This window comes from Sorex araneus, chromosome 7 (assembly GCF_027595985.1).
Source record: "Sorex araneus isolate mSorAra2 chromosome 7, mSorAra2.pri, whole genome shotgun sequence".
NCBI classification, from domain to species: domain Eukaryota; kingdom Metazoa; phylum Chordata; class Mammalia; order Eulipotyphla; family Soricidae; genus Sorex; species Sorex araneus.
In genome coordinates, this window is record NC_073308.1 from 29,852,411 (window position 1) to 29,880,201 (window position 27,791).

Below are 27,791 nucleotides of genomic sequence, written 5' to 3' on the forward strand. Positions count from 1 at the left end.
TCCTTTTTTTGTTGTTCCTGGTCCCCTTCCAATATGTTTCCTTCCTGTGTGCCTTCCTCCTCATCTCACCCTTTGGCACCCTAGTCTCACTCTGCGGTACCCCATTTATTCATTTTTCACCTGTGCTTTCTTGGAATATTCCTGGGTTCCACGGAATGGCCATATGGCACCCAATGGAGAAACACTAGTCTAGATTAATACCCCTGTGTTATTTTAGAAGAAAACGTCATATTAACATTTTTTAATTGTGATGACTTTGCAGCCTATGCATCTGTTTTTGAATTTTAATAAAATTACACTGTAGGATTTCATGGAAATTCTCGAGCTCATTCGTCAATGTGGCTTGGCGTGAGCCTCAGGCAACCACAAACTAGCGTCCAAGCTCGCAAAGCTGTGCAGATAAAGGAAGACCTCAAAGAGAGAAAAAGCAACAGTGTTGGCCAATGTGGCAGAAGCCAGGAAAAGTATTTACAACACTGTCCTTTGCCAACTACAAGACCAACATGACTGCCCTCCGAGGTCCTGATGGATCTATCACATCTTCCAGAAAGGCAATGGAGAAAATTATTCATGACTTCTACTCAGATCTCTTTGACAGCCATGTTCATCTGCCCACATACCAAATTCTGCAGGATGGATATGTTGTTCCCAAAGTCTTCCCTTCCGAAATCTGACACGCCATTTCATTGGAAAAGAAGCGTACAGCACCCGGGTCCAAACAAGTTCAGTCCTGAAAACCTGAAGAATCTGCCTCCAGTACTCATCAATACACTGGCCTGACTCTTCATGCTGCCTATCTGAATGCAAGGTTCCGTCCCAGTGGAAAACCAGCAGGACTGTTCTGTTGTACAAGAAGGGAGACATCCACGACATTGGCAACTATCACCCAATCTGCCTGTTGTCTGTCGTCAACTAGTTGTTCATTTGTGTCATCTTGAATAGAATTGGCAGAACACTAGATGAAGGACAACCATGTGAGCAAGCTGGGTTCCGAAAAGGATTCAGCATGATCGACCATATCCACACAGTGACCAAACTCATTGAAGTTTCTCGAGAGTTCAAGATGCCACTCTGTCTAACGTTCATTGATTAAAAGAAGGCCTTTTTAAGGCCTGTTGAGACTGAAGCAGCCATCAAAGCCCTAGGCAAACAGGGCATTCAAACTCAGTACACCAAGATCCTCCTCGAGCTGCATCATGGATTCACCACCAGGATCTCACCATTCTACAAGGAAGTAATCATTGACATAAAGAGAGGGGTTTGGCAGGGTGATACCACCTCACCAAAACTCTTTAGTGCCACCCTAGAGAGTGTCATTCAACAACTGGAATGGGAAGGAATGGGAGTGAAGATAGATGGTCATCAACTACACCACCTCCGCTTCGCTGATGACATCGTTCTAATAATGCCAAACATTAGCCAAGCGGCACAAATGCTGACCGACTTTGACCTCGAGTGTAGAAAGGTCAGACTGCAGCTAAATCTCAACAAGATGATGCTCATGAAAAACGAACTGGTCCCTGACGTTCCATTTGCTCTCAATTGGAATGAACATCTCCAAATGCAGCAGCTATGTGTACCTGGGTTGAGAACTCAACATGAGGAACGACTTGGCGCCAGAACTGCACAGGAGGAAGAGAGAAGCATGGAAGGCTTTCAAGAGCATCGAAGAAGTGGTTAAGAGGACAAAGAACCTCTGACTCCAGACACATATTTTTGATTCCACCGTTCTTCCTGCACTAACATACACCTCAGCTAACTGGGCCCTACGCAAACCGGATGAGAATGCTGTTCAGATATCTCAAAGAGGAATCGAAAAAGTTATGTTAGGAGTATCACGTCTCACTCTAGTGAGAGAAGGAATTCGGAGATCCAACCTCTATCAATGGTCAAGAATCAGGGATGCTGTCTCATTTGCCAAGGCATCAAAAATCAGATGGGCCAGGCATGTAATGCATTTAGAGATGACCGCTGGACTAGAGCTGTTACTGACTGGATTCCACAGGACGTCAAAAGACTGTGTGGCGTGGCTGCCCACCAACGAGATGGTCAGACTTCTTTGTCAAAACCCTGAATGAATTGTTTGAGGCTCTTCCTGTTCCTGGAGCGAGCAGATATCATTGGGCTACACTAGCACGAGACAGGGACAAATGGAGATGTTAGATGTTACTGGTGCCGGCTCGAGCAAATCAAAGATCAATGGGATGACAAGTGATGATGACAAGTAGGATTTCATGTGCTTTTCTTTTGTTTGTTTCTGGGGACAGTTACTACTAGCAGTGCTCAGGGTTTATTCCTGGTTCTGCTTTCAGGGTCACTTATAGAAGTGCTTGGGTGACCATACGGGGTGCCAGGGATTGAACCTGGTTTGGCTGTATGCAAGGCAAGGGCCTTCCTCACTAACCCTGATGACTTTTTAAACTAAAAACTTCTTGTTGTTGGCATTTACTTCTAGTGGCTCACCCATGGGTGTGGTTTCATTAATACACATCGCATCAGCGGCATCAACATGTTCGTGGATCACGATCACGATCACAAAATCACGAAATCCCATCAATCATCGAGTTGCTCGAGTGGTCTCAGTAACCTCTACATTCATCCTATCCCTGAGATTTTAGAAGTCTCTCTCTTTAGGTCCTTCCCAACAATGCCGCATTGGAGGCTCTTTCAGGGTCAGGGGAACGAGATTCAACTGGTTACTGGTTTTGGCATATGAATATGGATACACCATGGGAAGCTTGTAAGGCTGTCCCATGTGGGCAGGAAGCTCTCAGTAGCTTGCTAATTTCTCCCAGAGGGAAAATTAGGTTATAAGATACCGCACGGCCGTTCGTGGATATTAATCATTTTTCTTTTTATGTCTTGTGGCTTTGCTGTATATATTCTGTTGCAGAGATATGCCATATATTTTCATACATTCATTCAATTACTGGTTGACATTGGAGCTATTTGCATTTTTCACTATTAAGAAATTAAATGAACATCATCATACATGACATCTGAGTCTGAGTCTGTGTGTGTGTTTGTCCAGAACCTATTTCTAGCAATAAAATTGATGACTAACAGATACTGCATAACTTCCATTTCCTCTGCGTTGCTAAAAATCTTTCCTGGTATAATTGTAGTTTTGTTTCTTAGCAGGAGTTTTTATGCATAGCAATTGTCCCAAATGGTGACTTCTTTTAGATGTAAAGTTTGCTAAGGTTGCATAAATGTGTTATATTGGTTTATTTTAAAATTTTATCTAAAGCGCTGTGCTTTTCAGTGTGTTAATTATAGTCTTCATGTACACAATGTTCCAATACAACAAACTCCACCAAAGTGTCCACTTCTCTCCTCTGTGGTCTCCGTGCACCTTCTTCCACCACCACCCCTTATGTGCGGTAACCTCATTCTTGTAGACCAATGACTTGAATTAATTTTTCCATCATTTGGATGTATTCTTTGATGAAAATATCTATTTAAGCATCTTATTATTGCCTTTTATATTATTTTTATATTTAACTTATTTTATTTAGGTAGTATTGGTTAACAAGAGTGTAAGTATAAGTTCTAGAAATACAGTACCACACCATGTCCACCACCAAAATATCAGCATCTGCCTCCACAATCCATTGGATCCTTCCACCCTGTCTCCACACTTCCTTCCAGAATTTGTAACTTCAACTCATCAAAATGTTTGTTTGCAGAGTATACTGTTTCCCTTGAGCTGTTTTCTTCACATCTCACATAAAAAGATGGAGAATCAAACATAAAAAAACTACCATTGAGACCTTAATTTAAATTTAAAGCAAATAAATCTGAGCTCATTCCAAGAGGTCCCAATGTTATAGTTTATTTTGGGAAGAAGGGTTGAGCGCCAAGGCTCAGGGGACCTAGGGTTCTTTCCTAGCAATACTCAGCCCTCCATGTGGGCTTGACGCTTCTGTGCTCAATCTAGCAGGATTCAAGGCTGCCAGGGATGGAACTCAGGTTTTGGGCATGCAAGGCCAATGCTCCAGCCCTCAGTCCTTCTCATCCTCCCAGTGGGCTGCACTGTTCAATTGCATCAGTCAAACAGTCTTTCAAAGAGTTTCAAAGTCAAAAGGTAGAGTTACTGCATTTTATCTAGAAACTTATTGGTGCCTGTGTCTCTACCCTGAAAGAAGTTGATAGATTTATCCTGTTTTCCTGAATTTTGATCACTCCTCTTAAATTTCACTTTTTTTTTTTTTGCTATTTGGGTCATACCCGGAGATACACAGGGGTTACTCCTGGCCCTGCACTCAGGAATTACTCTTGGCGATGCTCAGGGGACCATAGGGGATGCTGGGAATTGAACCCGGTTTGACTGGGTGCAAGGCAAACGCCCTACCTGCTGTACTGTTGCCCCAGACACCTTAAGTTTCACTCTTAAAAGTTTTGATTAACCTTCAAAGATGGCCAGTGTCTTTGTGTGTCTACCCAGATACATATTTGCCAAACTATTGGTACTTTCCCTTATGAAATTAACAAATTAAAACCAAGTCTAGTTAAAAACACAGGCTGAGGAGCTAAGGATAGAGGTTAAGGCACTTGCCTTCTGACTAAAGGGCCTGAATTTGATCTTGACACAACATAAAATGCATCTGCACTGCCAGTAGTGAACACAGAGCTGTGATCCCTGAACACAGAACCAGGAGTAAGCCCTGAACACTGCAGAGTGTGGTCCCTATACGCCACACCCCCAAAAAAGACAAAGATAATTTAAGCACCCTGTATATTTAAACGGGCTGGAGCAAGAGCGCAGCGGGTAGGGCATTCGCCTTGCATGCAGCCGACCCGGGTTCGATTCCTCTGCTCCTCTTGGAGAGCCCGGCAAGCTACCGAGAGTATCTCGCCCGCATGGCAGAGCCTGGCAAGCTACCCGTGGCATATTGATATGCCAAAAACAGTAACAAGTCTCACGATGCAGATGTCTCTGGTGCCCGCTCGAACAAATGGATGACCAAAGGAATGACAGTGAATATTTAAATATTTAAATATTTACTTCAAGTATTTATTTTTTTGTTGTCACAGATTGTCCAGAACCCCCTCCAGGAATAAAACCAGAAATTCTGACAGGTTCCTGGTCTGACCAAACGTATGCAGAAGGCACTAGGGCAACATACAAATGCATCCCAGGATACAGAACCCTTGGGTCTATCGTGCGCGTGTGCAAGCAAGGAGAGTGGAAGCCTCTTAACCCCAACAGGATATGTCACAGTAAGTATGCAAATATTAGCGATATATATGGATCTTTTCTTGAGTAAAATAACTGAATGTTTGATATTGTAGCAATACGGGCAGAATTCTAGCATTTTGCTATTTAAACACAAAATAGCAGACCACCATGCTCTTTAAAAAGAGTGCCAATCTCTCAGCATTTAAAAAAAAACAAGCATACAGGTAAGTTCAATTACAAAAGTAACTGTCATTTTCCACTTTTCATATCTTTTATTACACCCACAAATATCAAATATTCTGGTCCTTGAACTCCCACACTGGAAGTGTTTAGCTGTATTCTGTAGTGACTTTGTAGCTTTCTGTTCTTTTTAGAAAGACCCTGTGAACATCCTGGAGACACGCCCTTTGGCTCTTTCCATCTTGAGAATGGAGAGACCTTTCACTACGGTGTGAAAGCCGTTTATACATGTGATGATGGGTATGTATTCGGTCTAGAAAGAGGTATTTTACTGAAATGCTTTGGAATTTGAGATAAGAGTTCTACTCACTTATAATTTTTAAGGTTATTATATTTTTCTGCCAGCATTTATAAAAATAGTACACAAGTCGCCTGGAAAATGTAGCCATTTTAGAAATGGTTTTATTTGAACATCATCTTTCCTCATTATAATGCTGCAAGCCCAAGTTTTTGAGATCTTTAGCATGATGATATGAATTCCAAAGAGAGAACACAGGAGGCTAGAGACATAGATTTAAGGCCGTGTACTTGCAGAAACAGTTGGGGGAAGCGAATCAGCTGAGCAAGCCATACCAACTTAACCAGCGGAACCAGAGGTGGCAGGTTGGTTTCGGTGCCATAACTGTACTGGTACTAGTAACTTTATTGCAACGGGACTTTGTCAGGAGGGAGTACAGATGACATAGATATATGCATAGATACAGATCTGATATAGATACAAGTATAGATATGAATATACATATATATTCTCACTCACAAAGGTAGGAGAGCACCGCCACTCAATGCTTCTACTTTTTCCTGGGAGTTACTAGGTCATGCCAGCTCACAGCGCCCTCTGCTGTCTCCTCCTAGAAGACAGAAAAGGGGGAAGGTCAGTGTTTATTATCTCCCTCACATTTGTTAGCCATAGAAATGTGGAATGGATTATAATTACCCCAGCAGAGTATGGTTATAGAAGGGTGAAAAAATAGTATGCATAGAAATAAAGGTCCTCTCCAAGTCCTTATCACATTCTCATATGCAGAGCACTGTATATGGGAATCAACTGTGCCAGAGACAGGGGGAATGGTGACAACTCCAGATTGTATAGTGCTTGGTTTGATCAGATCATGATGCTTTGGACAAGCAAGGCTCCTAAACTTAAATCAAAATGATCAGTTTTAAAGGACATGGATTTGGGTCCTGGAGAGATAGTCAATGTGCTGTGCATATGGGAGACCAGGATTCAGGCTCTGGTATGGCCTGCTTTTCTGAGCACTGTCAGAGAAAGCACTGTAGCACTGTTGTCCCATTGTTCATTGATTTGCTCGAGCGGGCACCAGTAAGGTCTCCATTGTGAGACTTGTTGTTACTGTTTTTGGCATATCGAATATGCTTTGGGTAGCTTACCAGCCTCTGCCGTGTGGGCAGGATACTCTCAGTAGCTTGCAAGGCACTCTGAGAGGGACGGAGGAATCAAACCCGGGTTGGCCACATGCAAGGCAAATGCCCTACCCGCTGTGCTATAGCTCCAGCCCACTGTCAGAGAAAATTCTCCAAATACAGAGGCAGGCATAACTCCTGAGCACGGCCAGAAGAAATCCTTCAAGCACAGAGGCAGGAGTAACTCTTGAGCACCCCCAGGTGTGGCTGGTAAAGCAAACACAAACAAAAAATAAAGAAAAGAAAATCCCAATGCCCACCCTAATTCCCCAAAGTTCCAGTATCTTCAAAGTATTCTTATTCTTAACAAATAGACTAAAACTCTATTATGATTAAATTATTGCCCTCTTTTTTTTCTTTCATGGCTAATGATACCTCTTTAATATTCTTTCTTTTCAATTATTCTGGTCACATCAAAAATTATTTGAATAAACTTTCAGTCATGGGAAACCCAGAAATATTGTGATTTTATACTACATATATCTAAATATCATCAAGGGAATACATGAAATATTATTCTCTTGGTTTAACAGCTTAGATTTTGGAGTTATCCCGAGTGCACAAACCATTTAATAAATATGTCCATTTATGTATCTGTAAAACTATCTCTTCACTCAGGTTTCGTCCTTTTAGAGGCATAAAGATACAAAGCACAGTCATGGGACTGGTAGGAAAAAGTAATAAAATACACATATAAAGCCTTTAAAACAGTTCTTACGATCTTATATATATCCAATAAGTACTTGCAAATTAATCTGTGGCCACATCATAGGGGGATTATTCTCAGACTTTATTTGGATTCACCCTTCATTTATTGTTGCTTGATTTATTACACATGATCAAATAGAGTAAGATTATTTTCACTTGAACTTTCCAATGAGTGTCTCTCTTCATCTTTGGAACATTTAATTCAATTAAATCTATCTGGCTCTTGTAGAGCTTAGTCTTTGGCAAAAAGAATTGAAATCTGTACACTTCCGGTAAACTCCAAGATTTATCAATCAATAGTGTTATTAATTAGAAAAGTAAATTGACAACATATTTGCCTCTCACAATCTTTTCTTAACTCATCTTTTCTGTCTCTATCTCATATAAATTATAAGTAAACTCTGTCACTGACTTTCTTTAAGAATAACTGTTTACCACTCAGCATAAGTCACCAACAGAAAGCAAAGTTAGAAAATACAAAAGTTTATATTATTATAAAATTTTATTGAGGTATTATTTTATATAGTAAGGGAATGTAAATATGGTTCAGTTGTGGAATCCAATGGTAGCTTATTACTCCTATGATTTCTGTCAATGTGCATACACACTTTAATCCGTCATGCCCATCTATAATTCCTCTGAATATCTATGTGGTTTGATGCTTTTGTTCCTTTGTTTATGGGGAACAGTCTAGCTATGCTCAGGGTTTACTGCAGGTTCTGCACTTATGGATCGCTCCCGACAAACTTGGGGGACATACGGGGTACTGGAGCTTGAACCATGGTTGGCACATGCAAGGCACTTGCCTTTTTTGCTGTACTTTCTCTGGCTCCTGGTTTAATCCTTGACTCTTTACTAGAAATTTTTTTGTGACTGTAGGAGTGTGTGTGTGTGTGTGTGTGGGTGGGGGGGTTGGCAGGGGGGTTGTCACATGCAGTGGTGCTCAGGGGCAATTTCTGGTTCTGTGGTTCAGGTTCACTTCTGGTGGTTCTGGGGAACCATATTTTGTGCTAAGGCACCAGCTGGGATCAGCCACATGCAAAGTGCACATAACTAACACACTGCTCTTGTTGATGTACAAAAACACTATTCTTATTGATGTATAAAATGTCCAGAAAAATATCCAGATAGAGTAGGTAGGAGTGTGGTATAGGATCAGAGAAGGATAATTTATGGACAAACTGTTATTTACTCTTATGGTTTTCGTTTTCGAGCTTAGTGATAGTTTATGGAATGTATTACCACGTTATGTGTATTGATATGCTGACTCAATAAAAATTAAAAGCCATGTCTCACAAGAAACAGTGAGTTTGTGCTATGGATCCAAACCAAATATTTTATTCCCCTTGGCCCCAAGCATGACTACAGCAAGTAGCACACTTCCCTTGCATGCCCTGAATCTGGATGCGATCCTTAGGACCACATATGGTGTCCTGAGCACAGCCAAGAATGATCCCAGAGGCCAGAGCCCAAAGTCCTTCCTGAGCACAGCTTGGAATGACACCACCCAACCCCACCCCAAAATAAAAAAAAATAAGTGAGTAAAATTGTATTTTACATTCAAATGCCTGAAGACTTTTCCTTTAGTAAAAAAATCAAAGACAGAAAGAAGCTTAAGAAGGAAACTGGAGAAAGAAAAAAAAAGTAAATGTATAGAATGCCAATTTCCCCGTTAATGGGACTTCTACACTTTCAGTATGATATAAAACTTGAAACTCCATGTAAACACAAACTAGTTCTCTATGTTGGTGTGTTTTTGATTTTTAGGTATCAGTTGCTTGGTATGATTAATTACCGGGAATGTGATGCAGATGGATGGACCAATGATGTTCCAATATGTGAAGGTAGATGTCAAATTGATATACAACTATACTAAAGTGCTTTCATATCAAAGAATTTTAAGATACTCTTACTTTAAAGGCTATAATTTAATATTTCTTATTCAAATTACTTTAGTGGTTTCTAATGTAATACAGAACAGACATCTAATTTTTTTAATTACCTTATTTTTTTTCAATAAACATCATGATAGTGCAATTAGAAAATCGAAACTTATTTTCTTTCCTTTTTGATTTGAACCACTAGATAAAATACAAGTAGCACTGTTTAAATGAAGATTGGAATTTTAGATTTGTTACTGTGAAGTTTCTCACCAAATAGCCACTCAGGGCTTGCTAGTAATAGATCAAGTGACCAATGTGCTTCTGAGAGTTTCTCCTCTTTCTTGCCATGAAGAGGGTTTCTTGTGCAATTAATCTTTATGAAAACAGAGAAGAAAGAGGTCAGCCCTTAGTTATCATCTATAAATCAAACAAGCAAACATGTAGAATATATTTTCAATTTAGACCTGTTTATCCAAATCTCAACTCAACATGGAAATGAAGGGATCAATGAGAACAGTATTTCCTCGTGTCATGGGGTGGAGTAGGTTGGAAGAGAAATGGAAGGAGAGAGTAACAGAAAAAAAAGAGGATGAGAAAAGGAAGTGGGAGAAGAAGAAAGAAGAAAAGGAGAATAAATGGAAGAGGAGAATGAAGGAGGAGGAAGAAGAGAGGGATAAACATTTTGACTCAAAAATCCTATTTCCAGAAAGGATGAGGAGCTTTCATTGGTAGGAATCAGAGAAAGGAGTAAGTGCTCTAGGGAACATTTAAATATCTCAGTTGGACATCTACATGAAAACATTTCAGTTGGAACCATCAAAGGATTTTGTTGAACACTGAAAGTTTTGGTCACTTAAGACCCAGAATCACTGGGGTAGTAGTGGAGGAGGTATTCTACAATACCATAATGAGCATTGTGGGTATTGATGATGTTAATGAGCAATGGTCCACAATAATGGGCCATTGTGTTCTAAAATAAAGTTTGAATTCTACAACCTGAAATATATTGTATTCCAATTTAATATAGTATTCAAATTACTTTGTGCACTGATTTTAAGAGGAAGGAATATTTAGGATTTTTTCAGAGTGAAGTTAATATTAACATTATGGATTTTTATCTTTTCTGTATTGCAGTGTTAAATCATTCTGGGGCATAAATGGAAATTTGTGAATTAATTACCCCAGGGTTTACAAGTCTCAATTAGATAAGGAGCTTTTTTTACTATAAAAATATAATCTGTCATTCAAACAAGTGCATACCTTAGTCATATTTTATCTCTGGTAAACAGTACTATCAATTTTTTTATAATAAGTTGATCTTGCAGTGCCAAGGACCAGAAGTAGTCTCTCACATATGCAAGTTCTGTACTCTACCATTTTGTACCACTTTTTCGTAAACAAATTTAAGTACTTTTTGTATTACTAATCTTTGATTGCTGATGATTTTATGCACAAATATATGCATGTATAATTTATATTTATATCGTGACAAAGTTCTCAATTCTTATATAAAGATAGTTATTTTATTTGTTTTTGCTTTTTTTCAGTTGTTAAGTGTGAACCAGTGACAGAGCCAAAGAATGGTAAAATTATTGGTGTACTGGATATAGATCGGGAATTTTCTTATGGACAAGTGGTACGGTTTGAGTGTGATTCAGGCTACAAGCTTGATGGGCCTAAAGAAATACATTGTTCAAAAGGTGGTGATTGGAGTGACGCTACCCCAAAATGTGTGGGTAAGGTGCACTTTATTGTCACTGTATTGGTTGTATGACCTTTTCATGAAAATATGAATTTCCAAGCATTCTGCATCTTAATATAGCATAAATAGTAACACTAATAACTCACTTTATTTATTTATTTTTTTAAATTTTTATTGAATCACCATGTGGAAAGTTGCAAAGTTCTCAGGTTTATGTCTCAGTTATACAATATTCAAACACCCATCCCTTCACCAGTGCCCATATTCCACCACCAAAAACCCTGGTATACCCCACCCCCAACTGTATAACTGATGAATTTCACTTCATTTTCTCTTTACTTTAATTAAGTTCCATATTTCAACACAAAGCTCTATTGTTGTTGGAGTTTCCCCCCAAGAAAGACAGCCCTACTACCAAGGAAGCATTTGATAATTAGTTTTCCCATTGCTGAGAATGAAGAGATATGTAGCCCCACTGCTCCAAGTACATAACTCTTTTTTTTCTCCTTTTTCCTTTTCCTTTTTTTCCCCCCCTCATCCCCTTTCCCGCGCCTCATAGTATGGTGGGCGCCACACCGCATTTCTCCCTGAAAATGGGAAACAACCGGGAAAGAGGGATATTTCCTCTTCTCGGCCTGTGTGGGGCTGTTGCTTAGTTCACAGTCCAGAGAAATGGCTGCTACTTTAATAACCTTCAATATTTCAACAAAAACTCACTGTTATTATTTGGAGTTTTGCCCCCAAGTCAGACCTGTTAAAAAGGAACCGTTTCACATTGCTGACAATTATAGATGTTAAGTTGAGCGAATGCAGCAGTGTCCGCGCGGTTTGGGATTTCTGTATAAAGTCCAGGGAAAATTCTGCCAGAAATTGCATAGCCCAGTTCACAGTCCCAGTGCATTTCTGTAAGAAATCTCTGGAATCAAAGTCTTTAGGCACAGAGGGTTCGTTTCACTCTCAGCAACTCCGAATTGATCTGGGCCGAGGGCGTGCTGGTTACACCCACTTCCCATGATTCCCTAGGAGCCCCAAGTGTAAAAATCGTATACCTCTGGGTTAGAAGTTTTAGAATATGGCTCCTGCCATGTGGATGTTGCTGCCGCCGCCATTTTCTGTGCAGGACGACAGGGTGGGGAGGAAATATCCACCCCCGGACAGCACGGAGTTGTAGCCCAGTTCACAGTCCCAGTGCATTGCTGTAAGAAGCTGCGCTGGATGCTCGAATGTGTTAGGTTTCTGGAATCAAAGTCTTTAGGCGCAGAGGGTCCTAACTCACTTTACTTTTGCAGGAATTGATCTAAGTTTTTTATATTGTGCCTTCATTTTGAATTCACAATATATAACTGATTTACTTTTCATCTAGATTTTAGTATTTTGTAAACTGTTGTGCAAAGTAACAAGAAAGAAGAAAGTTGATTAAATTACAAACAAGAAGAGACTAGAGAAGTGGAGGAGTAGAATCTCAGAGATTGTTATAGCATGCTAGACTCCAAGAAGAATGTTAGAGTAAGATGGTGTCAGAGATGTTGGCCATTTTTGTTTATTTTTTTTTTTCTGACATAGAACTTGGCTGGCGCAAATCCGTAAAGGCAGAAGCTGGAGAGATTGCTCTGAGAGCTGCGGCTCAGGGGTAGCGTGTGCTGGGCCCCAGTTAGATCCCTGATGACTGATGCCTTCCCTCCTAGCATAGAAGGGGACTATGGGGCCCCAGCACCTCTGGACCTGAGTACTGAATGACCAAGCTCATTGGTTCAGTTACTTTTCAGAGATGTAAGCACAAACGACCATTTTTGACAAGGTGGAGAATTACTGGAAAGTAATTATGATGGGTCATATAGTAAAAGAAATATAATAATCCTAGATCTATATTTACCCCAATCTATAAAATTAATGACTACTTCTGGCCTTACAATATTTTAAGAGGAATCATTTATTCTCAATTCAGATAACAATTAGAAACATAATTAGTGCCAGGGGAGTCTTCCCAGAGTGTGCTCAGGTAGCTGGGGGCTCCTCCTGGAAGTTCTTAGCCAACAGGCTAGTGGTTCAATGTGAGAGCTCCAAGATGTATTGCAGGTCAGGCTTGAAGTGCCACAGATTACCAGGGCACCCAGCAGCACTCAGGTGGCCTCCAAAGCCCTAACTGGTGATCCTTGGCACCTCCAGGGCTGCATCCTAGTGCTTGGGGATTTGACTAGACTAGCCTCATGCCAGACACAGGGCAAAATCCCTGTATTCTTCCTCTGTCCCTGTAGTAAGATAATTGTATCATAATTTTATTTGCTTGAAGAACAACTATTATGGGCTGGAGAGAGAGTGCAGGATAAGGATTTTGCTTTGTACATGGCTGACCAGGGTTATATCCCCTGCATTGAACCCCTCCGCCCCCCAGCCTTGCCCATCATGATCAACAAGCATAAAGTCAGGAGTTGAGTCTCCTGAGACACTTGAAAGTAAATAAATATTAGTAATATCAAACATATTTTCTATCATAAATCGAAACAAAAAATGTTGGTTGCCTGATCTAATGGAAACAAAATATGTATTAATAATATGTATTAATTGCAGTCCTTTAATATTTTTTATAAACCGTTTGAAATGTAATATTTTGTATTTAGAAACTTCCTGTGAAACACCGGATATTCCAAATGGGACTCCTCTATATGACAAGCAAACTTATAAAGAAAATGAACGATTTAAATATAAATGTAATAAGGGCTATTCTTATGCTGAAAGAGGAGATGCTGTGTGCACTAAATTTGGATGGAATCCACGTCCCTCTTGTAAAGGTAATATTATATTTCACTTCTATGTCTTTTACTTCCAGGGACCTACCCTGTGTGAACAGGTCTGAAGTAGGGACACTCTGAGGATTAAGGAAACAAGACAAATGAGAGAGAAGAGTGGGGTCCACAGCCTATGAACTGAGATCCCATTCTCCACCACAAGCTTTAGTTATTGTTTTAAACCAATAATCAAAAGAACAAGGGCAAACTATTACATCCGTTTGCCTGTCTATGCTAATCTAACCAGCACACACTTTTCCTTATCAAAGGGGGCTAGTGGTAGTTGGTGGGAATTCTCTAAAGTGGGTTTATCTCAAAGGAATCTTCACAGACTGAGGTAGCAGCAATAAGAGTGGTTACAAAGGGCTTTCCCCTGGGTGCTGGCTTTCCAGGAGATAAAGGTCCCATAAGCCACTTCTTCAGACCCTCTCCCCAGTCCATCTACCTTTTAAAGAAGCCTAAGTATTTCTGGAAGTGTATGCAGAACCTACATCTAACTCACATTTTATTATTTATTTGGGAGCATAAGTTCTTTATGTTAGGCATGCTCCTCAAGCCCCTGGTATACTTCTCTCTCTGTCTCATGCTGTTTCCACTCTGGAGAAGCTCATGTTCTATCTCAAACATGTTCTTCCTCTTTTATTCTCCCCTCAGATTTTTCTAAGTTTCAATAAAAATCTATATTGCTGTACATACATACAAAAAACTTCTTTCTATTAATTTATTTTGTTGAGTCTGGACATGTTATAGAGCACAGGGGAGCATTAAAGAAACACAGCATATCTTGAAACTATTTCTGTAAGTTTTGAGAGACATTGGTGTGATATTCTCATTATAAGGACAGATAACAGAAGGGGGAGGGGTTGGAGTGAAGGTGGCAGGAGGGATACTGGGATCATTGGTGGTGGAGAATGGGCACTGGTGGAGGGATGGGAACTCCATCATTGTATGAGTGAAACGTAATCACGAAAGTTTGTGATTCTGTAACTGTATACCATGGTGATTCATTATAAAATATTTACAAATTTTTAAGAAAGGAAAGACATACACAGGATCAAAAATTTTAGTACCTCATTGAATAGTTTGTGGAAAAATGAGATAAATCTAGCTGGATCTGGTGTAGAATAACCTTAATTCTCATGTAGCTTTCCTCAAACAATGCAATTGCTATTCAAAGGTCAGATTTTACTTTTCAAGAGTATAATATATTAATAACAGATGAAAAAAGCCTCAGGACAATGCAATTCTGTGGACATAATGGAGATTTTATTGACTACAGATGTAACATAAACTAGTAATGATAGCATAAATAAGAGCAAGAACAAAAAAATCTCCAAATACAACCACACAATCACTAATTCTCTTTGGGTTGTTTTATTTTTCCTTGGTTTTTTTTTTGGGGGGGGTGGAGGCATGCCCAGGGGTGCTCAGGACGTGCTCCAGGCTCTGCTCACAGGGATCACATCTGGTGCAATGTGGGTACCATAGAGAGTGTCGAGTATCAAAATATGTGTTAACTGTGTGCTAGGCAAGCAAGCTACTGCCTGCTGTATTATCTGTACGGTTCTCCAGTTACACTTTTAACTCATTGGGTACTAATCTGTCCTTCCAGCCAACAAAATATAGCTTAAAAATCATGGATATTATATCAGGCCCTTTGTCTTGTGTACTAAAGACAAAAGAAAAATGCATAATTCCTGTTTCCAGTGAACTCACAATCAGACCTGGAAATCCATTTTACTTGAAGAGAAATCAGTTGACATAACAGTTTTAGAGAAGTCAAGGTATTTCATCTACTTATTTAGTCATGTTATTTACATTTTAGAACATAGTTCTTTAAACAAGGGGAACTTTTTAAAATGTGGTTTATTGCCATTTGTGCATCCATATCAAAGATTATACTCATATGAAACATTTTATTTTATAATTTATATAGTATTCATGTCACAAACTACTCAAAACTATATATTGTGGGCCTTTTTTTAAAAAAAGACAAAATACCGAATGGGAATGTACTGAACTTAAATATTCTCTTCCACACAGTAACTTTTTAACATTGAATTAAAATTTATGTGGTTTACTCTAAATGAGAAAAGCATCTAACAGTGTTTTATTGTTGTTGAAGTGAGTTTAAATTTATAGATATCAAGGAGCCTCTTATGAATAGGAAACTCCTCTTTCATCTAACATGTCACAAAATACATTTCAGTTGCTTTCTGTGAAAGCAAGACAGACCTATTGACAAAGAAGACATTGCGTTAGGTCCCTTGAAGAAAGGAAGGAGGCCATAAGTCTCTTCTTTTGGGAAATGCAAAAAGAAGTACATGAGGAGCTTGCAAACAGATTTCAGGCAATACTTATTTCCCACCACAGCTCTTAGTCCCAAATAAAGTATGGCACCCATATAAGAATTCTGCAGCATTTATTTATAAGACAAGATAATTTATTAGCAAAGAAATATTACAATGAGACTCATTACTAACAGATCAAAGTTGATTGGACTAAGTAATTTATAAAACACAGGTTTTATTAGTTATCGTGACCTAGTCGAAGGGATACAAACCATCACCTACAGGTAAAATCAGCCCGTCAATTTTATAAACAGTTTTATTAGAACATTGTCATTTGGTTATGCATTTTTTTTGTGGCTATATTTGCACAATACAGAGTTGAGCCATTGCTTGAGAATTTTTATTATTTACTTTTTGCATTAATAGTTTCTCCAAACACACTTCACTAAATTAGCTCATTGTAGTAAGGAACAGCAACTATAAATGTACATACGTATATATATTTCAAACCTAAGAAGTTTAATAGCAAATTTACTTCTACCTATGTTCACCTCTAATGTAGTTTGTAAGGGAATCTGCTCACGATATTAAGTGCAATAAACAGAAGAATAAAACTATCTTATCAATTTATTTCCATAAGCTAGAATAGACACCTTTCTAAAATGTCTTTTCCCACTATAAGGGAATGGGAGACAACTTAAAAATTCATGAAAGGACCTCCTCCTTAAGGGGGACATATGACTTGCACATTCATTTCATGGTTCTGGGTTAGTCATTTGGTCATACCTACTTCACATGAGTAGGAAGATGCAATTTTACCACGTGCCTGGAAGGAAAAGACGTAAGTGATTTTAACAGCTTTATGAAAATTACAGAAGTTAAGGAAATGGAAGGGAATGAAAGAATAATCGACAAGATATTATTACTGAGCTTCTTGCCCTGTAGGGAATTGTGATGGTGAAAGAGAAGAAAAGATTCAAGAGACCAGGAGGGGAATGGTACATCAGATCAAAAAGACTGGAGAAACTCTGAGTGATACAGCAGGAAATACCTGAGGCTGTGTTTATTTTTAGCAGATATGAACAAAAAATTCCACCCACTACATTATGTTTTATATAGTTGATTATTTTAATGCATACTGATTTCTACTGTTCACATATCTTATTTTTCCTCTTCAGAAATAACATGTACTCCTCCTTATATTCAAAATGGAATCATCAGACCTAAAAAATCCATATATAGAGGTGAAGATTTAGTCACATACGAGTGCATAAATAACTTTTACCCTACAACTCGGGAAACAACAATAAAATGCACAATGACAGGATGGGAACCAAGTCCAAGATGTTCTTGTAAGTTCCATTTATTATTTACCACTTAGTTATGAAATCACTTCCTCTTAAGCACAAAAACATGTAGATGGGGCTGGAAGTAAGTGTATTCGTCCAGCAGGTAAGTGTATTCGTCCTGCACACTGCTGAACCAGGCATGCTTCCTGGCACTGAAGATCGTCTCCCGAACCCTCACAGGAGAAATCCCTGAGCACAGAGTCATGAGCAAGCTTTGAGCACTGCAAGATGTGGCACAGCAATAACAACAAAAAACCAAAAACCTAAGGAACAAAAATTAATATGGGCACAATAAATATTTCCCTAACTGCTCTTTATTAGAAAACAGAGGTTTTAGAAGAATTCTTTGAATTTCAAGACAGCCAGTTCTAAGGAGGATCAAGAGCACATCTTAATATTAGAGAAGTTTTGGTAGAGCCGAGCCATAGTGGAGTAGTCAGGGCGTTTGCTGTGCATGCAGCTGACCAAGGCAGGATTTCTAGCGTCCCATATGGTGGTCCCCGGAGTACCACCAGGAATAATTCCTGAGTGCATAGCCAGGAGGAAACCCTGAGCACTACCAGGTGTAACCCCAAACCAAAGAATAAAAAATTTAAAACTACAAAACTCTTAAAATTGCTATCCGATGTTAGGATTGGATATATCTATTTCTCTAATATAATGTAATTACATTAGAACACAAACATACAAGAAAGATGTTGTGCAATCATAGTGCTATCTAACATTTATGTATTGGCTACTTATTCTGGGTATGAATTTTCCCCCAAACTATTGACTCAAAAGAACAACTATGTTCTTCAGCCTTTCTGTGACTTGAGAATTTGGAAGTGACTTACTAGGCTATTTCTGAGTCACAGTCTCTTGGGTCGCAGACAGGTTGTGGTCTAGGCTGCAATTAGGAAATAGCTTGGCTTGGCAAGAGCACCAGCTTCTAGGATGATATTCTCACATGGTTTGGGCAGGAAATATCCACAGCTAACTACATGGCAGGGCCATAGGTTGCTGGAAGGACAGCTGATGTTCTCTAGGGTTAGTGGTCTGCAATAGGAGAGGAAACTTCCATGCCAAATCTGGGACAAATGAGTCAAGGACAAATACTGACAAATACTGACACTACAACTGCATAACTGCCTTTTGCTTATCTGATTTTGGGTTTTGCAGGCAGGACTTGAAGGTTACTCCAGGTTTACTGTTTGAGGGATGCCCCTGATGATCAGGGCTACCATGAAGCACCAGAGAATGAACCCAGGCCTCCAGCATGCAGAGCATGTGTTCCAGTTTCTTGAACTGTCCCTTGGGCCCCAAGTCATATAATTTCTTAAGAAGTGAGTCACTCAGACCACCACCAATACAGAGAAGTGCAGGTAGTTCTTCACTTTGTCAAGGGATGAGAGTGGAAGATGGAGAATTCCCTAAAATCATGCCTTGTGATATTCCTAAAACTATCATTGATATATTTCATTCAGTATTTCATTTCAGGTGATAGAAATTCATTTCTACATGTGCAATTATATTTTTTTTCTTTATATTTCACAGCTTATTGAGAAGTGGTACCATAATTAAATTGGATCTCCCATGAAGAGAATGTAGTAATGCAGTTATTAAGTGAAAGACAAAATGTTAACTAACTCAGCATAAGTTCAAGATAAGTTTACAAAGCATGAATTTGAAGAAAATATTATCAGTAGGAGATAATGTGTGTAATAATTATCAGGGAGTTATTTCATTTTTTATGTTTGGTTTATGAAATGGTACAGCACCACACTGTATCTCAATATCAACAGGATTCTTCACAAGCGAGTTGTGAAATTCTTGTGGACAGCATAGGGAGACTGCCAGGTCAGTAGTTTATTAGAAAGTTCCCAACTCATTAAATACATATGTCAGATACTTAAAAGATATTTGATAAGTTGTTTTTTGATAAGTTCTCTGGCCTACTCTATTATTTATTTTCTCCAGTAATTTAATGGGATAGAGGAAATGCAATAAAAAATCACAGTTCAGTGTATAAGAATAACTCAATAAATATAATGATATTCCTCATTTGAAAATAAGAAATTAAAAATTTCCGGTTCTCCAACGGAAATATTAAAAAAAATTCTCATTATCTTAGATACCTGAAAGCTAAAAATTATGATGTGAGGCCAGTGAAGGTACAGGAGTTGCATGCATGCTGCCAACATTACTTAACTCCCAGCACTAAATACGGTTCCTAGGGCACTACCAGGAATGTTCTCTGAGCTCAGAGCAAAAAATAAGTCCTAAGGATTGATAGGTGTGACCTATAATTCTCTATGCATTACCCTCTCAAAAAAGATCACCCAATGAACAAAGCAAGAATAATATTTCTATAAATTAATAAATTAATTGTTTCATTCATTGATTTGATTATGGATAGATATCTTCTTTCCTTTTCTATCTTTCCTTTCCTTTCCTTTCCTTTCCTTTCCTTTCCTGTCTTTTTTTAAAAATATTTATTTATTTATTTATTTTATATATTAGTTTATTTTTAATTAGAGAGTCATCGTGAGGGTACAGTTACAGATCCATACATCTTTGTGCTCATGTTTCCCCCATACAAAGTTCGATAACCCATCCCTTCACCAGTGCCCATTCTCCACCACCAGTAAACCCAACATCCCTCCCCCCTCCCCAGTCCCGTCTCCCCCCACCCCACCCTGCCACTATGGTAGGGAATTCCCTTTTGTTCTCTCTCTCTGATTAGGTGTTGTGGTTTGCAATAAAGGTGTTGAGTGGCCATTGTGTTCAGTCTCTAGTCTGTATTCGGCCCGCATCACCCTTCCCCCACATGACCTCCAACCACATTTTACTTGGTGGTCCCTTCCCTGAGTTACCCAGAATGCGAGACCATCCTCCAAGCCATGGAAACAATCTCCTGGTACTTATTTCTACTATTCTTGGGCATTAGTCTTATAGTCTATTATTCTATATTCCACAGATGAGTGCAATCTTTCTATGTCTGTCTCTCTCTTTCTGACTCATTTCACTTAGCATGATACTTTCCATGTTGGTCCACTTATATGCAAAGGTCATGACCTCATTTTTTCTAACAGCTGCATAGTATTCCATTGTCTAGATGTACCAGAGTTTCTTCAACCAGTCATCTGTTCTATCCTTTCCTGTCTTTTTTGAACCAATCCTGATGATACTCTAGGGTTATTCCTAACTCAAGAATCAATCCTTGTGAATTGTGGGAATCATATGGAATGTTGAGATGAAAACTGGGTTGGTCATTTGCATGGCAAGCACCTAATATGATATACTCTCTTTCAGCCCCAGAAATACTACTCAGGGCAATATGTTCAACCAAACATTCTGCTTCTCTACATTTAATGTTTTTTCTATAAATTAAAAGAAATAGCGAATAGATATTAGTTTGTACAGCAAATAAACCCTTCTATCTGCCTACATTGCTTTGTATTAGAGTAAAAGACATACCAATGATTTCTAATGATGACAAAAAACATAAAAATGAAATTGTGAATGATAAAATAAATATTGTTATCACACAAGCAGAATGGGACTAGGCTTAAAGAGAATTCATTAAATATATGTGAGCAATTTTTATCTTGGAGAGCCTAAAAAAAGTTTATGCATTACATGTCTCATAAGATACACATATACACATATGTTTGAACAGGTATGTGTGTGTGTGTGTAACCTTGGGGATCAAACAGAGACCCTTAAAAGGCAAGACACAAGATTTATGACTGAAGCTCATTCTAATCCCAAAAATATACCTTTATTAGGAAGGACCTCACGCTCACATACCTCTATCAATTAAATGTTATAACTTTTCTTGTCCTTGAAAGCCAGGAAATAAGTGTAAACATACAGAATATACTTTATGCATAATAAGATTTCTAATTGATTCCTTTAAAGCTCTGACTATAATTACACTTCTTTTTACATTACAAGTCAAACCTTGTGAATTTCCAAACATAACACATGGATTCCTAGATGACAGATACAATCCAGAGTTTCCAGCAACTGTAGGAAAAGGGTACTACTATAGCTGTTATGAAAATTTTGTGACGCATTCGAAACGCACCTGGGAATACATCAAGTGCACACAAACAGGATGGAAGCCAGAAGCGTCTTGCCAGAGTGAGTAAATGTTGTTTTGACTGTGTTTGTCACAATAAGACAAAGAGATGACATTTGATGGGGATGGGAGTGGAGAATTTTTCCCCAGCAGTCTTCGGGGCTACCAGGCTATAGAAGGTTATGCAGGATGGGGCATGCAACCCAGAACCTAGTACATGCCAGGCCTGCATTCCAGCTTTTTCAACCTTTTCCCCACATCCCAGTGTTGAACAGCAAAGTAGGTCTTTGTACCAGGATTGTTTTTGTGGAAAATTATCTAGAAATATCAATAGAAAATTTATGAGTGTAACATATACATATTTTAACTACAAAAAGAAAAGATAAATAATAGTGAAAAATAATTTGTCTTTAAAAAAATTATTGTGTAGGGGCTGGAGCGGTAGCACAGCGGGTAGTGCATTTGCCTTGCATGCGGCCAACCCGGGTTCAATTCCCAGCATCCCATATGGTCCACTGAACACCGCCAGGAGTAATTCCTGAGGGCAAAGCCAGGAGTAACCCCTGTGCATCACCAGGTGTGACTCAAAAAGCAAAAAAAAAATTATTGTATTGTAAGAAGCATTAGATAATCCCTACACTTAGCATCCTCAGCTGACACCGATGTGAAATTACTAAACTTTTATTTTTCATTTTAATAATTATTAGGAAAATGCATCTTCAATCATTTGAAAAATGGAAAGGGGGTATTATGGCTATCAAAAACATATTACCAAGGTGAATCGATGATACCTGAGTGCAATCCTGGCTTTAGTCTTCCAAATGGGCAGACACTCATGAAATGTACAGAGAATGGCTGGTCTCCTCCTCCCATATGCGAGCAAATCAGTAAGTAAAGGGGTCTTCACCACCAGTTTGATTTGTTTTTATGTTTTTAAATTAATTTGTATCAATTGCATATAGTTCATATGTGTAATTGATACTTTCCTATTTTTCTGCTTATAAAACTTTCTTGGGCAGGAGCGATAACACAGCGGGTAGGGCTTTTGCCTTTCACTCAGCCAACCCAAGTTCGATTCCTCCGCCCCTCTTGGAGAGTCCAGCAAGCTACCTAGAGTATTTCTCCCACAAGGTAGAGGCTGGCAAGCTACCCATGGCATATTCGATATGCCAAAAAACAGTAACAAGTCTTACAATGGAGATGTTACTGTTGTCCACTTGAGCAAATCAAAGAGCAATGGGATGACATTGATACAGTGATGGAACTTTCTTTAAAATTATGTTTCATTTTTAAACTTATGTTTTATTTTTCTGCTTATATACTTTTCTTATTTTAAATTTGTGTTTTCTGTGTATGAATGGATAGCACACATATTTCTTGATAAGTATCTGTCAAGAATGCAGTAAAATAGAAAAAAAACGTTGAAATCTGTAGTAAAGACTCAGATAAGCAAGACGGCAGGATAGGAGTGACTTCTGCAAATGACCCGCTTGCTGACATTTACCCTGATGACTATCATTGTGGGATTCTGAGACTCTAGCAGAAATATTTTCACATAGTTGCTGAAAACTGATTCTGGCATTCAAAAAAGAGGTTCAAACGCCACTAATGGATCCTACTAACCAGTTTTCTGACCTTCTGGAAACCCCACTTCCTAGACTGATGGAAACCCTTGCCTGTTGATTCTTTTCACTCATGGACCCACCTACTTCCCTGCACACCTGACTCACACCCAATTCTCGTGCCATGAACTGGCTCATTTTTCACTGTAAAAGCCAAGCATTTGTAGATGTCTAATATTTGCACCCAAAGTGCCAACTGTTAGTCCTCTGGAAAGGAAGACGACAGCATTCAGCATTGCTATTGAGAAAGCAAAGAGGATGCCATCTATAGCTGGGTTGGTTCTACAAGTGTGAGGGAAGACTTACTTTTTTTTCTATTTCTCTTTTTCTTTTTTTTTTTTTTTGAATCACACCCGGCAATGCATCGGGGTTACTCCTGGCTCTGCACTCAGGAATTACTCCTGGTGGTGCCCAGGGGACCATATGGGATGCTGGGAATCGAACCCGGGTCGGCCGCGTGCAAGGCAAACACCCTACCTGCTGTGCTAATGCTCAAGCCCCTTTCTTTTTAAAAAAAAAATTTATTCATTTTTATTGAATCACCATGTGCAAAGTTATAAAGCTTTCAGTCTTAAATCTCAGTTACACAATGCTCAAACACCCATCTCTTCACCAGTGCACATATTCCACCACCAAGAACCACAATAACCCACCCCACCTAACCCCCCAAGCCCCCCACACCGAAAGACTTCCTTTCATGCAACTTCTTCCAACAGGGAAAAAACATGTAGAGTAGGAGGATTCATAAATGGAGGCTCATAGGAAGTCTTAGAAATCCTTGTATGGCTTGGAGAATTTATTTCTCTCTCAAAGACTGTAAGTAAATTCTTTATAAGAAAACATGAAATTGATTCCAAGGTACTTGATTTTCATAGGTATTATTATGAAAGTGATTGTTTTTAATATCACTTTCTTCTCTTTCATAACTTATGAAATTATGCAGTATATTATGCAGCTGTTAGGAATGACGAAGTCATGAAATTTGCTTATAAGTGTATGGTCATGGATAGTATGATGCTTAGTAGAATGAGTCAGAAAGAGAGGGACAGACATAGAATGATTGCACACATTTATGGAATATAAAATAACATAACATTAGACTGACACCCAAGGACAGTAGACACAAGGACCAGGAATATTGGGGAGAAGGCAAGCTGGAATAGAGAAGGGATCACTAAGTCAGTGAGGGTTGAAGGGATCATTTGGGATGGGAGATATGTGCTGAAAGTAGATAAAGGACAAAACGTGATAGACTCTCAGTATCTATATTGTATACCATAAAGCCCCAAATTAGAGAGAGTATGGGGGAAATTGTCAGCCACAGAGGCAGGGACAGTTTGGAAAAAGGGGGAAGGGTATACAGGGGACATTGATGGTGAAGTATGTGCACTGTTGGAAGGATGGGTGCTTGATCATTGTATGACTGAAACATGAAAGCTTTGGAATCGTATCTCACAGTGATTCAATTAAAAAAATTGAAAAAACACCCATGAAATCATACAGTTTGTTTTTATGTGGATAGATCTTTAGTATTTTGCTCATTGAACTTAGTCAAGGGAGAAGGGAAGAGAGAATGATCTCTCTCATCTGTAGGACATAAACAAATATAGTAGGGAAGTAACACATGTATTCTCTAAGCTTTTTAAAAAATATTTCGCATGTGAAAGAATTTATTCTTGAAGACTATATGCATGAAATTCAGCTATGAATTACATTTTTAACTCATGCCTTAATTCTTCTTTTAAAATAAAAGAATTCCCACTGTATTAGTCCTCCTGCTGACTTATTTCAATCAACACAGTTTCATCACAGAATGCTCTATCTCAGGGCTGGAGCAATAGCACAGCAGGTAGGGCATTTTCCTTGCACACGGCCAACCCACATTCAATTCCCAGCATCCATACGTTCCCCTGAGCACTGCCAAAGGTAATTCCTGAGTGCAGAGTCAGGAGTAACCCCTGTGCATTGCGGGGTGTGACTCAAAAAAAATTAGAATGCTCTATCTCATATGTGCGATATGAAGAATCCTTGTAGGAAACTATCAAATAGCCAAAGTCAAGAGAGAGGAAGGGCAAAAGTTGTCTTCAGTAGGAAGATTGTCACTGGGGGAGGGATGAGTAGGAAAAACTAGAGAAGGGAGCACTGGGACAATAGAAGGGGGAAAGTATAAGCAGCAGAGGCAGGCTGGGGTTGGATGGAAAACTGGGGACACTGCCACAGAATAGTGCATTGGAAAAGGGATAAAACTTCATATGTGTGAAACAAAACTGGAATTCAACAATTTTTATATTGAATATTATCAATAAAAGTTATCAATTTCAAACCACAATAAAATGTTTTATTAATAGACTGAGACCATAATATCATCTACCTCCATCCTCATTGCAGCAAACTGCAGGATGTCACCAATTCATGTAGCTGAGCAGTCTTCTGTTGTGCATATGGACTTTCGTTTCTTTATCTACTCCTCTGTTCTTAGGCATGTGGGCTGTTCCTGGAACTTGGCTAATCTGGATCTCCCTATACTAAACACAAAAGTACAAATGTCTTTTCTCGCAATAGTGTTTTCTAAACCTTCGGATATATGCAAGAAGTGGAATTGCCGGTTGTGATTATTTTCCAAAAAGGCTGAACCAAGAATCTTTCTCATGAGCAGTTCCTTTTCTATACATTCTTGTTAGCACTGGTATATTCCCATTTTTTGGACAGGTCCTAGTCTTACTGGTGGGAAGTCATATTTTGACTTGTATTTCCCTGATAAAGAAAATATACGTAAAGGAGAGTTTCTCATCTTCTTTTTCCTGAAACATCTTTGGCTATTCTGGGAAAATTATCACTTCATCTAACCTATTACTCTATATCATTAAAAATGCCCTAAAAAAAGAGTGCAGGGGCTGAAGAGATAGCACAGCGGGTAGGGCGTTTGCCTTGCACGCGGCCGACCCGGGTTCAAATCCCAGCATCCCATATGGTCCCCTGAGCACGTCCAGGGGTATTTCCTGAGTGCAGAGCCAGGAGTAACCCCTGTGCATCGCCAGGTGTGACCCAAAAAGCAAAAAAAAAAAAGAAAAAAAAAAGAGTGCAGTCCTTTTATGTCTGTCCCTCTATTTCTGACTCATTTTGCTTATCATGATACTCTCCATGTCTATCCTTTTATAAGCAAATTTCATGACTTCATCTCTCCTAACAGCTGCATAGTATTCCATTGTATGATGTACCAACGTTTAGAACCAGTCATCTGTTCTAGAGCACTCGGGTTGTTTCCAGATTTTGGCTATTGTGAACAGTGCTGCAATGAAAATTTAGGTACAGATGTCATTTCTACTGTAGTTTTTTGCATTCTTGGGATATATTCCCAATAGTGGTATTGTGGGGTAATATGGAAGTTCAATTTCTAGTTTTTGAAGTATAGAATAATAGTTACATGAGACTGACACCCAAGGACAGTAGATACAAGGGCCAGGAGGATTGCCCTATAGCTGAAAGACTGCTTCAAGAGCAGAGGGGAGAACACAGATGGAATAGAGAGGGATCACTAAGAAAATGATGGATAGAGGAATAGTCGGGATGGGAGATGCATGACGTATAGTAGATAATGGACCAAATGTGATGAAATCTCAGTGTCTGTTTTGCAAGCTATAATGCCCAAAAGTAGAGAGAGAGTATGGGGAATATAATCTGCCATGGAGGCAGGGGGAAAGAGAGAAAGGGGTTGTATACTGGGATATTGGTGTTGGGGAATGTGCACTGGTGGAGGGATGGGTGTTTGATCATTGTGTGATTGTAACCCAAACATGAAAGCTTGTAACTATCTCATGATGATTCAACAATTTTTTTTTAAAAAAGCCCTACAATGGGCCAGAGAGATACTACAATGAATAAGATGCTTATCTTACTTGTAATTGCCCTGGGTTCAACAACTGACTTCCAATATGGTCCTTGAACACTGCCTGAAGTTTATACCTGAGTGCAGAGCCGGGGACTGTCCTCTGAGCATTGCTGGGTGTGACAATCAATCAATTGAAATAAATATAAAAAGTCACATGAATATTGATAGGTATAGCACTGAATATGCAATATCACCATTTTAACTATAGTAATCCTTCAAACCATTAACAGTGTATGTGTTTCAAATTCTTTGCATTTTCTTCTATTTCAATGATTGATACTTTTTTTAAATGTTTTCCATCTCTTTTGTTTAGTGGATTTCCAGGTATTAGTTTCTTTAGGGCACAGTGTGAATGACATTGCTTTATTTTTATTTTTCTCTTTTCCACTGTTAGCATATAAAATACAATGAATTTCTGCCACTTTCCTGTATGGATATATTATTTCTAGGAGTTTTTCATAGTTTTTAGGGTTTTTTTTATAAGTATGATATTATGTTACCTACAAAAAGTGTGATTCATTTTCCTCTCTGGATTCCCTTTAATATCATTTCTTGTCCTGTTGCTGTGAAAAGACTTAGATGCTAGGTGGAATTGTGGTGAGAGTGGAAATCCATTTCTTGGGCCTGATATTTGAAAAATATATATTTTAT

The 27,791-nt window shown here is 38.8% G+C and overlaps 1 protein-coding gene across 1 annotated transcript in view; it reads left to right on the forward strand.

Annotated features, from left to right (window-relative positions):
* The window catches only part of CFH (complement factor H), a 65,538-nt gene that overhangs the window by 7,681 nt on the left and 30,066 nt on the right, over positions 1 to 27,791 (forward strand). Inside the window, exons 2-9 of the mRNA XM_055144560.1 lie at positions 5,038 to 5,223; positions 5,557 to 5,662; positions 9,320 to 9,396; positions 10,983 to 11,171; positions 13,756 to 13,926; positions 17,393 to 17,566; positions 21,503 to 21,691; positions 22,337 to 22,516. Coding sequence (XP_055000535.1) covers positions 5,038 to 5,223; positions 5,557 to 5,662; positions 9,320 to 9,396; positions 10,983 to 11,171; positions 13,756 to 13,926; positions 17,393 to 17,566; positions 21,503 to 21,691; positions 22,337 to 22,516 — 1,272 coding nt within the window. The remainder of the gene's footprint in view (positions 1 to 5,037; positions 5,224 to 5,556; positions 5,663 to 9,319; positions 9,397 to 10,982; positions 11,172 to 13,755; positions 13,927 to 17,392; positions 17,567 to 21,502; positions 21,692 to 22,336; positions 22,517 to 27,791) is intronic.